We start from the raw sequence: 12,387 nt of genomic DNA, 5'->3' as shown, positions 1-12,387 counted from the left end.
CACAAAGAGGCAGCAGACAGAACAAGCATTGGCCGCTTTCGCAGCGATCGCCCGGGAGTGGTGCGTGTGTGTGTGTGTTCCAAGATAGCCACAGAGTTTAGAGGCAGAGACCGTGAGGGAAACCTAATTAAACAAGCAGGAAGTGGGATAAGGGAGGGGGGTAGGGCACGTTGCACGCACTAAGGCGGAGAGAGGCACGCAGGCTGGCAAATGGTGTGCACTTTCGCGGCCGCTTTGATGTTTTCAGTGGCCGCGCGGCTCGCTGAGAACATCAAAGCGGCTGCGAAAGTGATCACGCAGGCTGACAAATGGGGCGCGCGCGCCTGCACATGCACTGTAGCTGGAGGCCTGAAAAAAGCCACTAGTTAGCACTTCCAAAACCCGCTTACTAAAACTCTCGCCAGAGCAGCGCTAAAGCGCTGCCTCAGGCGAGACCTAAAAATGGGGGTTTGGCCACCATTTTTTTCCAAATGTAATATGACCCCTGGGGTGGGCTAGGGCCCAGGGGTCATTTAAAATATATATTGGCATTGGTCGCTTGCTTGGTGGACCCCCTCCCTGAGCAGATTATGGCCTTGGGGACCCCATTCCTCGGGCCATGACATTCATTTTGAAAGGGGAGATGGGTGTATGTCCCCAGGGTCCCCATCCTCAGTGGTCCGGCATAGTAAGTATTCAAAGTGGCGTTCTCTCTCCCCGCCCAGCAGATTACAGCCTATGAAACCAATCCCCGTAGCCCGGCATAATTATTAATGGGGAGGTGGGATGCGCGGCCCCCATCAGCAAGCCTCTTAAAGCCCCTGGGACGCTATCCCCCAGGGTCTGCTCTACCATGGTGTCCCTGCGAGCCCAAACTGGGACACTGTTTCCCTGCCTATACCGAGAGCGTGGACAGTCAAAACTTGCCTGCTCCTACCCAGGGGGAACTGCAAAAGATGCTCCATCTGGGTGGGAGCAGATGTTTCCCTGCCTATGTTCTTGTGGGCAGGGAGACACCAATTGCTCTCGCCCAGCTGGAGCAGAGAAAAATACCTTCTCCTGCCAGGCAGGAGCAATGCCGCTTCTACATGTGGGTACCTGGTGGGGCCCTGGGGCTCCCCTGTGGTCCCCAAGTTTGGGCCCTAGGTGGTCACCAAGGCATACACATTAGGCCCCGGGGAGGGATGCTGCACCCCCCCCTCGCCCCATGAAAAAAACTAAAGCTAAAGTGTTGGGTGAAAATTTAAGTGATGACATACCATTTTAAACTTTAGTGAACGAGATAGTTACTTGAGATAACTATAACTCTCACCCTCGCCATGCACTGCTTATGACCTTACATATTGCAGCACTCCTGAGTTGTTCATTGATAGCATTAACTGATGACAACTGAACTGACATCATTGATGGCAACACTGTGCATGGCTGATGCAAGTAATAGTTTGGGGGGGGGTGTATGTCATGGATAAGGTTTTTCCTTATGTGTTGACTTGGAGGGCCGCAAGGGGAGCCTGCCTCAGGCTTTATCATATCAGCGAATCTGCCTTATTGACCTATCGGACTGCATGGCCCTTTCACTTCTTGGAGCCTTTGTCGATTTTCCTCAAATTTGGATCTTATTTTTTTTTAATTTTTGTTATTTATTAGTTTTATTTTTTATTTGCTGTGTACCAGTAGATCTCAATTTCTCTTTTTGTATAGGCCTATGGCAACTCTGAGGAAAGTTGGAGCGGTGTGTTCTTGATCACCATACACATTCTGTGCTTGTATCAGAAGCTCTGGATAATAAATTTCAAGGTTGTATTTGGTTTGTTTTTGGTTTTGTTTTATGTGAACTTACTTCATGGCTACACAATAAATTACTTAGCCTAAAATGTAAAAACCGTCTGATGGAGTTCATTGATGTAGACTATGTATATTGGAATTTGTACAGCAGATACCAACAAAGTAGTGATGCACTGATCCAGCTTTTGACAGTATAAAACGAGGACTGGTTATAGACAATTTCTGTGCCTTGCTCCCTTCAAACTGTTAGTATTTTTATATTTAATTGACATTTCTAAGGGGCAGAGAGACCCTTTTGAAATCCCTCTTTAGTGCTTTTTCACTCGTGCTCGATTTTAAAAGTTTATACTCTAGCTGGTAGGTTTACTGTTACAATTTTCAACATCAAAAAAATCTGACTATAAACCAGGTGTTGCCAACTAGTAGCTTGTGAGCTACCGATAGCTCTCTTACTACCTGTGAGTAGCTCCTCTGTGTGCACCCCAGCCTACGACTATTGACGTTTTTGCTCAATTGAATTATGATATGTAAACCAAATTCAAAAACATGTATTCAAGACGCAAATTTGTGTATTTTCAGAACTCCTAAGCTGATGTCTGTATAAAAATAGTTGCATTTTCCAAATGTTTGAAGCTATTATTTGAGTTTGAGAGATTTATTACTCATGTTTATCCCTTAGTGCCAGGGGGAGTGCAGCTATGGTTTGTATGTACTACCCAAATTGTCAAAGCCTTTTTTACCTTATTGCTGGAAACCCTCCCTAATGCACCGATGTGATCGCTGCTGACTCTCTTCCATGGGGCGTTCACTTTGATATCTCTAGTATTAGTAGCTCGGGATGATTTTCATTGAACAGAAGTAGCTATTGTTACAGAAAAGGTTGGAGACCCCTGCTTTAAACTGAATAACTCCAGATTAAGCATAAGGCAGTCTTAAAACAGCCTTTTCTTGAACATCTAGTGCAGTGCACAGAAAGCCTGCTTATCTCCTTTGAAGTGAAAAGAAAATTATCCAAGGGGAACCGCGACAGGAGTCTCTCCTGAGCCCGGAATTCGCCATTCTGGGATTTCAGGGGGTTGGAATATGAGAACAAGCTGCACCGCTAAGAGATCAGCGACTACATTTTCTCGGCCTGCATGGCAGCGGGAAATCTTACAGGTGCATTGAAGGGGCCCTTTTTATTAAGCCTGTTCTCCTCCTTTTGCAAAACGTTCGTCAACGTCTCACTTCACATAGCCAGTGAATTAAAATATAAATAAAATGAGCAGTGTGCAAACTGACAAACATTTTACAGCTCCTCCATGTTGCACTTTCTGAAATATGCAGCTCTCTATTGAGCTGTGGATTAGAAGTGATAAAGTATCCTTGCATACATTGTCTGTAATAGCTAAACTATGATATGTTTTGAGATAATCCACTTTTAAATACTTATCTTGTTTTAACCCAGCTAATTCAACCATTTTTATTTTTCAGATGGCCTATAAGCTGACCTTCATAGCAGTACTCTTTTGTTCTGTTTCGAATGGACTTGCTCAACAAGGTACTGAAATTTCCCTTTATCAGGGTGGGTTAAGTAGAAGTATATCATACATGGAAGTATTAGGGTATGTGCTTGGCTTTTTTAATATCCAAATTGAATATTGTTTTAAATACGAGTGCTGTTTTAAATATTGTCGTATATTTATTTTTTTCGAAATATACAAGTGCTATGGTTCCTTAATACTGTTGCCTCCAGCAGGGATACTGTATGTAGTGCCCCCTGTCACACTAAGCAGAATTGAGCCAGAGAGCATTCTATTTTTTTTCCCTCATTTTCCATGGGGTTTCAAAATAGTCACATTGGTAGAAATAATTTTTAACCTTAGTTATTTACTGATTGTGCTGAAAAAAACATGACCAGTATTTTGCCATTGTTGACAGTGCCAAGTTGAAAATGTCAAAATATGTAAAAACTTTAAAAAAAAAACTGCGTACTTTGCTGTTGCCAGATGATGCTGTCAAAGTTTTCTATTTTGTCAGTTGAATTAGCGTTGTGACCAAATGCCTGCATTGATGAGCTATACTTAAAGGTGACTGACTCTATAGTGTTACATGAGGAGTCCAAGTGCAAAATGTGTTCACTGTATGAAGTGTACAAGTATTCACTTTCTGAATCTACCTATCTAATGAGTCCAATCTCTGGGCTAGAAATGCTAGACCGAGGTATCCTTAAGTCCTTTAGAACCATTTTCCTCTTCAGAAGGGACGAACTGTGTGCCAGAGATCCTCCGTTCTTTTACAGACCGTAGACGACCTCTCCAGATGGTCTTTCCATAGCTACATTTCAAGCCCTAATATTGCGTGTGTTAAGCATCGTCATTTGGGATTGACTTGCTCAGTGTCACATCTTACCTGCAGAACGGCTACTCCTTTTAATGTAGGCCACAGAGAGGGACATTTCTATAGCTGCATTTTCAGAAGAGGATCTCGAAATTCCTTTTGCTTATCTGATGAGTAAAATAAAATAAACACCTGGTCAGTTGGCACTGGAAAGGGCTTAGTGCTAATGGCTGTAGCATCAATCTCAATAGTTTGGTGTAGGTTCTTATGGCGATAGATCCAGAATACTGACGCAGGTTGTAGGACTCTGTAAATGATATTGCCACTAGGTGGTAATACCGTGCACAGAGTCCAGGGGGTTCCCCAAAAGTGTACAGGGCTCAATGTAAAACCCAAAGTGCTCTATTTGTGGTAGTGTGGGCAAGCAGCCTTAGGCCTAACACAGGAGTGTAAAACATTTATTGCACAACAGTGATCAATAACGGACACACTCCTCCAGAAGGAGATCCAGACCGACCAATTTTAGAAAAATGTACTTTGTATTTTATTTTAAGACCAAGATCTACGCAATAAGGTACGTATGGTTTTTAAATAAAAATACTTTTCACTTTGAAAAAGCGATACTTAAAAACTTTTCAGCACAGTTACATTTTTTCCTATGGGGGAAACAATATTGCGGTTAAACATGTAAGTATTTAACTTACAGTCTGCCTTCGGAGCCAAAAGTTAGCAAGGAGCAGGGGTCAGGTAAGTACCAAAACTGCACTACCAGAGGCACAGGGGTGGCTGGGTGCAGAGGCCAAATTCGTAGTTTGACCCATTGCTTTCCAATGGAGATGGGGGGGGGGGGTGCCTGGAGCCACATGGCTTGCAGGTAAGTAAAGCAGTTGCAGGGGCCAAGCTTTGGGGGTTAGCACAAGCGGGGCCACAAAGCAGCACCAAACCTACACCACCAGCGGCGCAGAGGCATCCGAGTGCAGGGTGCAAATCCGACGTCGGATGGCCAATGTGAGAGGCTGCAGGCATGGCACTGGAGGGTGCAAGAGGAAGACCAACAGCAGCAGAAGTAAGTTGGGATGTAGGGGGGGCACCGTTGGTTCAGCTCACCAAGACCCAGATACTAAATTTAGGAGCCATTTTAGGGGTGAAGCAGATGGGGCCAATGGGCACCTTACCTGGGGTGATTACACTCTGTTATGGCACCCTCATAGACCTAGCCCTGATTGGAGTTGGGGTCCCCCCATCTTCAAGATGGCAGGGACTGAAAGTTGTGCTTCACCTCGCTTCCCCCACTTTAGGGGTGGGGTTGGCAGAAGTGGGCACACCTATTGTTTTAATTTTCCTGCTGTTTTCTCGTCCAAAGTGAGGGTGTAAACCAGGGGCTACCATCTGCTGCTAGCAGCAGAGGCTGGGATGGTCGTATTACAAAGGCGGCAGGCCTTTAATGCTTCCCTCTTTGAGCACTGCCCGTCCTCGGGGAGGAGGCGCATCACACCTCTGCCCAGGATTTGCATTGTTTCTTTTCTCAGAGAGCAGGGGCTCTCTACCCAGGGGTCTAGAAACCTGTCTGGTGGTGGCTGGCTGGCTACCTGCTGTCGGTCAGAGACCGCACCATGGTTGGTAGGGATTCAGCGGGCACCCTCCGAATACATGCCAGTGTGGCATCTATTGTACCATGTTCCCTCTGGGAACATGGTACAATAGATGCCACACTGGTATCAGTGTGGATTTATTGAAAGGAATAGTTTAGTACCAAACATCCCGTATTCACTGAAGCCATCATTGTGCTGTGGAGCTCGAGTTGTTGAGTTCCCAGCCCATGTACTCAATGGCTTCCCTGGCACTTACAATATTAGGAAATGGGGCCCAATATTGTAGGGGCATATCTGTTCATGCACATATGCCCTCACCTGTAGAATATTGCACCCTGCCTTAGTGCTGTGAGGCCTGCTAGAGGGGTGGTTTACATATGCTGCCAGGAAGTGGTAGCTGGCATGGCACCCATGCAGTGTGCCATGTCAACTTTGTTGTTTTCTCCCTTACAGGGGCATGCATGTTGCAAGGACAGTGGCATTGTCCCAGTCCTGGGGGGGTTCCAAGGCACCACCTTCAGCCCCCAGGCCATAGGTACCCAGTGTACCATTTACTAGGCGCTTCAGTAGGCAGAAGTACCAATTGGGGGTATATTTTATGGAGGGAGCACTGGCACAGGGGACCTGGTTGGCAGGGACACTGTGCACTACATCAAGACCAGGCAAAAAGTGGGGGACTAACCATACAAAAGAGGCACTTTATTACACCGGTCTCTGGAAAGTCCTTTTTAAGCTTGAACACCAGTGGGCTGATTTCCCTACGCAAAATAACCAAAACCTGTCTGTACATTAACAACTCTCAGAGGAGTATGTTAAGACATTTGTCTAAGTATTAAATTAAGATTATCAACACTGCTTCCCAAATACGCACAGTGCTCCTCACAAACAAAAATTGCCAAACTCAGTCTCCTGAAGCATCATTTTCGTAGACTGAGTTCCAATTGTCTCCTGGGGTGATTGGAAAGATGATGCACACTACTTGAGCACCCAACTCTCAGCACTCAAGCGTCCAAAACGCTAAAACTGGAGCAACTTGCATAGGGTGATTTCATTTTTGTTAAAACTTCATCCTGATCTGGAACTCTGCCCTTTAGAATTCGACGTCGGTGTTTTAATGGCTATAACCACATGTAAATCACTGTCTAAATTAAAGTATTCTCATTCTTCTCTCATGTTCACTGGACCAGTACCAGGTACCCATAGTGACCATTATAGTGGTAGATTGTACCCAGATTGTGATGGAATGCGAGTTGTTTTCTAAATCCTGTGGGCCAATCAAATTGAGAATTCATGAATAACTCTGATCAGATACATTCATATGTACAGAAGAACATTGTAGGAAAAGAGGAAATTTAATTTTATCTTCCTGACTTGAACAAATAGTATCCCAATCATGCATCACATAGGTGCTATAATTGTGCAACATTGATTTGTACTTAAGCTATACCCATTTCTAAACTTTGATTACTGAAGACAGAAGGGTCTATGAAAACAATCCACAGGTCCAGTTTCTCTCTCTCCTACAAAGGAAAGGATATTTACTTGAGATGCTTCAGTCTTCAGTAGGCCTGTTTTGGATTTCAGGATAACCAATAAATCAAGAGGGAGAAGTTTATCATGTTAGTGCTCGACCGAATCTTCAGACAGCTCAAAAAGTGGCATTTCATGTGTGCAGGTGATTTGCCAGATGGTTATTACAACGTACCAGTTGGAAGAAAAAATTGAGGTTTTTGTTGAAGCACTATCAATGAACAGATCTTCCTTCATTCTGAAGTCAGCCACTTGCACTTTAACCAAGTGCAAGACTCTAGTTGTTTCTTGTCTGCAGAAAGAGATTATTCCTTGAGAAACACCCGGGTAACTTAGTTATGGAGACCAGCAGCCCAGAGAAATTATTGCAGACCACTGTAAAGAAAATTATTTGCCTTAGTCTCTAGATACATTTTCTGAAATTCACTGCCATGGGTGTCCCAAGTTCTGTCGTAGATAGGGGCATTGCCAGATACAATTGAATACAACATATATCCTTCTGTGGACAGAGTTAAGTGATCATTCAGAAATGTCATCATACGCAGTGCCCAGGCCTTAATGACCGGTCAGATCTCATCCCTCCTGGTCTCAATGTGGTCGTGCCTATTCATTCTCTTGAATGCCAAACTATATATAAGGAATAAGTAGCAAAACAGTTCCTTATGTGGTAGTGCAAATGATGCCGTTTTGTGCATGGTGTGAAGATTCATCAGGATTGATCTCCCCAAGCAATCATTATAGATGCACCTTTGATGGGCGGAGGTGCAGATGCTGAATTGGCGAGGGAAAGTTTTTAATGTATTTTCTCAGTTGCCCTGCCAATGCTGTTGAAACCAAAATGGTAATTATCTTGTTTGAGAACTTTTACAAGAACCTTCTGCTAATGGCAGTAAACCCACAAAAGCTACTTCTTTACAGGTCAAAACATTTGTCCTTACTCCAGTGCCAAATATTCTATCTCAATCGGACATGGTTGAACTTGGAAGCATAGCTTCCCAAGTATGTGCAGTTTAATCGCTTGCATTGCAGTGGCACTGTATGGACATTTTGAAAAAAGCTAGTGGCCTGCCGCAAGGGTGGTATAACACTTTTTAAGTGCAAAAGGTTCTGTATTTGGTGTCAGTAGCTTAACTTTCACCAATTAACTTTGCAAGAAGAAGTTGTGCTGCCATAGTTTGCATGTGGCAGTCGTTAAAGCATGCTGAAGAGCCTGCAATACATTTTCAGTCTGTCATTAATAAAACCTATGGTGTACAATAGCAGTACTTGCACTAGGGTTTGGGTCATCCCGTTGCTTTAGCGTTGGACTGTACCATCATTTTGATTGCATGATTTGTATCCTTCCACTGCTTACATTTAGGGAACTATGTGTTCGAGGCATATGAGCTGTAGATCATATGCTTTAGCATAGATCGCCATCAGGTGTTGGGTCCGCATGTTTGCACTTTGTTTTTGTTTGAAGAAGTCTTGTAGTCATGAGGTAGGGGACTCCTCCTTTCGGTGATAGTGTGCATGAGCATCGACTCCATCCTTAGATTGTCTTTATCCGCCGTCTGGTTCGGATGTGTATTGCTGCACTCCGGTTTGGTACCGTTTTCGGACCCCTTCGACGTGCAATCTACTACCCTTGACGGTATTGTTATCGATCGCGGTTCCCCATTCGACGCCGATCGTCTCACTTCGAAAAACTTCCCATCGGATAACTCGAGTCAGGCCGCCTGGCCTACCCGTGCCGACCGCGCAAGCAGTCGATGGAATGGACTTTATTTAAGTTGTATCCCGGGTGTCGTGCTAAATTTCCACGCACCAACTTGCACGAAGTTTGCAACCTCTGCTTGTCTCCGGAACATGACGAGAAGAACTGCGACACGTGTTGATCATTCCGATCGAAAAAGACACTTCGGAATCGTCGTGCTCAGCGCCATGAAACGCAACATCAGAGCGACTCTATTCTGGATATCTTCGGAGAAGATTCCGGTATCCAACATCCAGCTCAAGAGCCAGAGGAAAAAGAGCAGATCTCTGTGTCCGAGGCAGACTCCTACATGGAAGAAGAGGAAGACATCCCTGCAGGTCAGTGTACCATGAGTACAGATCCCCTTGTGCCCATTCCACACAAGACAAAGGCTCCGGTCCCTCCTCCGCCCTCTGGTTCTGATCGGCACCGACAAACCGTTTCCGATGCCCCACCTTCCGGCCTGGCTCCGAAACAAAAAGAGAAGCCTTCTGGCTCAGGCTCAAGCCAGTCCTGCTCTGATGCCAAACCGACACCATCGGCAATAAAACATAAGACCAAGCATCTATCGGTCAACATATCTTCGGGACTGAAGATTCCACCTTCGACGCCGAAAGGCTCGGTGCCGAAACCCTCCAAACCCAAACACTCAGAACCGAAACCATCGACGCGCAAAGGCAAGGAGCCGAAATCTCCACGGAAAGATAAAGACCCTTTCCCCAAAGAGCCTCCATCTAATGAGCCAACTTTTGAACCGAAACAGAATAAGCTGGTTATAAACCCTAAAACATAACATATTCAGGCAACCATGCCAAAAAAATGGAAAGCTGACTTGCCAGGTGACTATCGTATCCCTCTTAAGAAGAAGAATGTGGGCACTAACCCTTCTTCTCCTTGTATTCCACCTCCTTCTCCTCACTTGCTTATTAGACCATTAAATTCACCACCAAGGCCTATTACACCTGACCCACAGGATGAAGGGAATGAGGATGAGGACACTGACGCTTGGGAAGATTACCACACAGATCCAAATACAGATAATGACCCTGATTTGTATCCCTCCAGACCTTCTACATCTGATGACAACATTGGCTATCTCGAGCTCCTTAACAGGACTGCTAATTATCATGGAGTAGAACTTCATAAAGATCTTTTAGAAGAGGATTTCCTCTTTGAGACACTTTCTTCCTCACAAAGAACTACTCAAACCTTACCAATGTTAAAAGGCATATTGAAGCTCACAGATGAGGTCTTTAGAGAATCCTGTAAGGGCAAGAATAATCACACCTAGTAGATAAAAAATACAAATCTGCTCCTACCGATCCTATTTATATTAAAGGTCAGCTGCCCTTAGACTCTCTTGTTGTCTCCACCACACGCAAAAGAGCTAACTCGTAAGCCACAGGAGAGACCCCTCCTTCCGACATGGAATCCAAGCTTATTGATGGTTCAAGCAAAAGTGTAGCTTCACAGGCAGCAAACAACTGGCACATTGCCAACGTCCAGGTGATGCTAGCTCGTTATGACAGGGCTCATTACGATGAGCTAGAAAAACTGATGCAACACTTGCCTGACCAATATAAATCTAAGGCTAACAACCTTATTCAGGAAGAGAAACTTATTACCAACACCTCCATTAAATGAGCACTAGAGGCAACAGACACAGCATCTTGTGCAATTAACACCAGTATATTATTACGCAGACGCTCTTTGCTCAGAATCTCTGGATTTAAGCCAGAGGTGCAAACCTCCATACTATCTCGAACTGCTAGCATTTTTTCTAGCATTGAAAGCTTTTCAACTTCATCTAGTAGGCCAAGCTGTCCTGATTCGCACAGACAACATGACGGCGATGTACTAGATACAAAAGCAAAGGGGGGACGCACTCTCCAGCTCTCACAGCTAGCACAGAGCATCTGGAGATGGGCCATACCTAAAAGAATATCTCCTTGCAGAACATCTTCTAGGAGTAGACAACCAAGTTGCAGATCTACTCAGTCGTCAGCGACAGCAAATAAACGAATGTGAACGTAACCATCAAAATTCTCCTCCCATTCTTCCAAATGCGGGGCTTCCCATAGATGGATCTGTTCGCTAGCCATCTAAACGCAAAATGCCCAAACTTCGCGTCCAGGCATCCACACCCATTGTCCAAAGGCACTGCACTATGGATAAATTGGTCAGGGATATTTGCTTGCGCTTTTCCACTCTCTCTCTCTCTCTCTCTCATTCTATTAGTGGTTCAGAAACTCAAATAGCACTCCCTGACGCTTTCCCTAGTTGCTCCCACATGGGCCCCGACAACCCTGGTTCACAATTCTGTTGGAGCGATCAGTTGTTCCCCACCTAAAACTACACCTCTCCCCAAGGTTTCTTACTCCGAACCATGGAGGGATAAGACATCCAGATCCCAATCAGCTCAACCTTGCGATTTGGCACCTGAAATCCTAGAGTTTGGCTACCTTAATCTTCTGCCAGACTGTATGAATGTTTTCAAAGAGGCTAGACGCCCTACCACAAGAGCATGCTACGCAAAGTGGAAGAGGTTTGTCGTTTATTGTAACAATCAGATAGATCCACTAGATGCTTCAATACAAGACATCATTTGTTATCTATTACACATTCAACGTTCTAATTTAGCGTACACATCCATACGCTTGCATCTCACTGCATATCTGGAAAATCGACAGCACTTGTCTCTTTTTAGAGGGCCTGCTATTAAAGCTTTTATGGAAGGACTTAAAAGACTCATTCCTCCCAGACTTCCACCTTCTCCAGTGTGGAATCTAAACACAGTCCTTACAAGACTCATGGGTCCACCCTTTGAGCCGTTGCACTAATGTAAAATACAATTTCTCACCTGGAAGGTAGCCTTCCTTATAGCCATCACTTCTCTAAGAAGAGTCGGTGAGCTTCAGGCACTAACCATAGAGGAGCCATTTTTGCAAATACATCAAAGCAAAGTGGTTCTTAGAACTATCCCCAAATTCTTACCTAAAGTCATCTCTGCCTTTCAAATCAACCAATCTGTTGAGTTGCCTGTGTTCTTCCCTCAACCAGATTCAGTGGCAGAACGTGCCCTTCACACATTAGGTGTTAAGAGAGCATTACTTTACTACATAAAAAGAACAAAACCTTTTAGGAAAACCAAATAACTTTGTTGCTTTTGCTCCACCACATAAAGGCAATCCCATATCAAAATCAGGCATTGCCAGGTGGATAGTTAAGTGCATTCAAATATACTACATCAAAGCTAAACGCACACTAACAATTCCCCCTAGAGTGCACTCTACATGCAAACTAGGGGCTTGTACTGCATTCTTAGGAAACATACCCATAGATGACATCTGCAGAGCTGCAACATGGTCTACACCACACACACATTCACAAAACATTGTGTAGATGTGTTAGCAAAACAGCAAGCTAGTGTGGGCCATGCAGTTTTAC

At 44.6% G+C, this 12,387-nt stretch overlaps 1 protein-coding gene across 4 annotated transcripts in view; it reads left to right on the top strand.

Annotated features, from left to right (window-relative positions):
* ITGB1 (integrin subunit beta 1) overlaps window positions 1-12,387 on the top strand; it is a 324,864-nt gene that overhangs the window by 74,626 nt on the left and 237,851 nt on the right. For 2 of the 4 annotated variants that reach the window (XM_085631857.1, XM_085631855.1), the window contains exons 1-2: window positions 1,686-1,776; window positions 3,238-3,304. In XM_085631857.1, the coding sequence (XP_085487983.1) occupies window positions 3,238-3,304 (67 nt within the window). In that variant the 5' untranslated portion in view covers window positions 1,686-1,776. Of the gene's footprint in view, window positions 1-1,685; window positions 1,777-3,237; window positions 3,305-12,387 lie in introns of those variants that run through there. The other 2 variants (XM_085631856.1, XM_085631854.1) reach the window with 1 other exon arrangement.

The sequence above is a fragment of the Triturus cristatus genome, chromosome 10 (genome assembly GCF_964204655.1).
Source record: "Triturus cristatus chromosome 10, aTriCri1.1, whole genome shotgun sequence".
Taxonomy (NCBI): domain Eukaryota; kingdom Metazoa; phylum Chordata; class Amphibia; order Caudata; family Salamandridae; genus Triturus; species Triturus cristatus.
The sequence above is the reverse complement of the archived record's forward strand: the minus strand, read 5'-3'. Positions and strand labels throughout refer to the sequence as shown.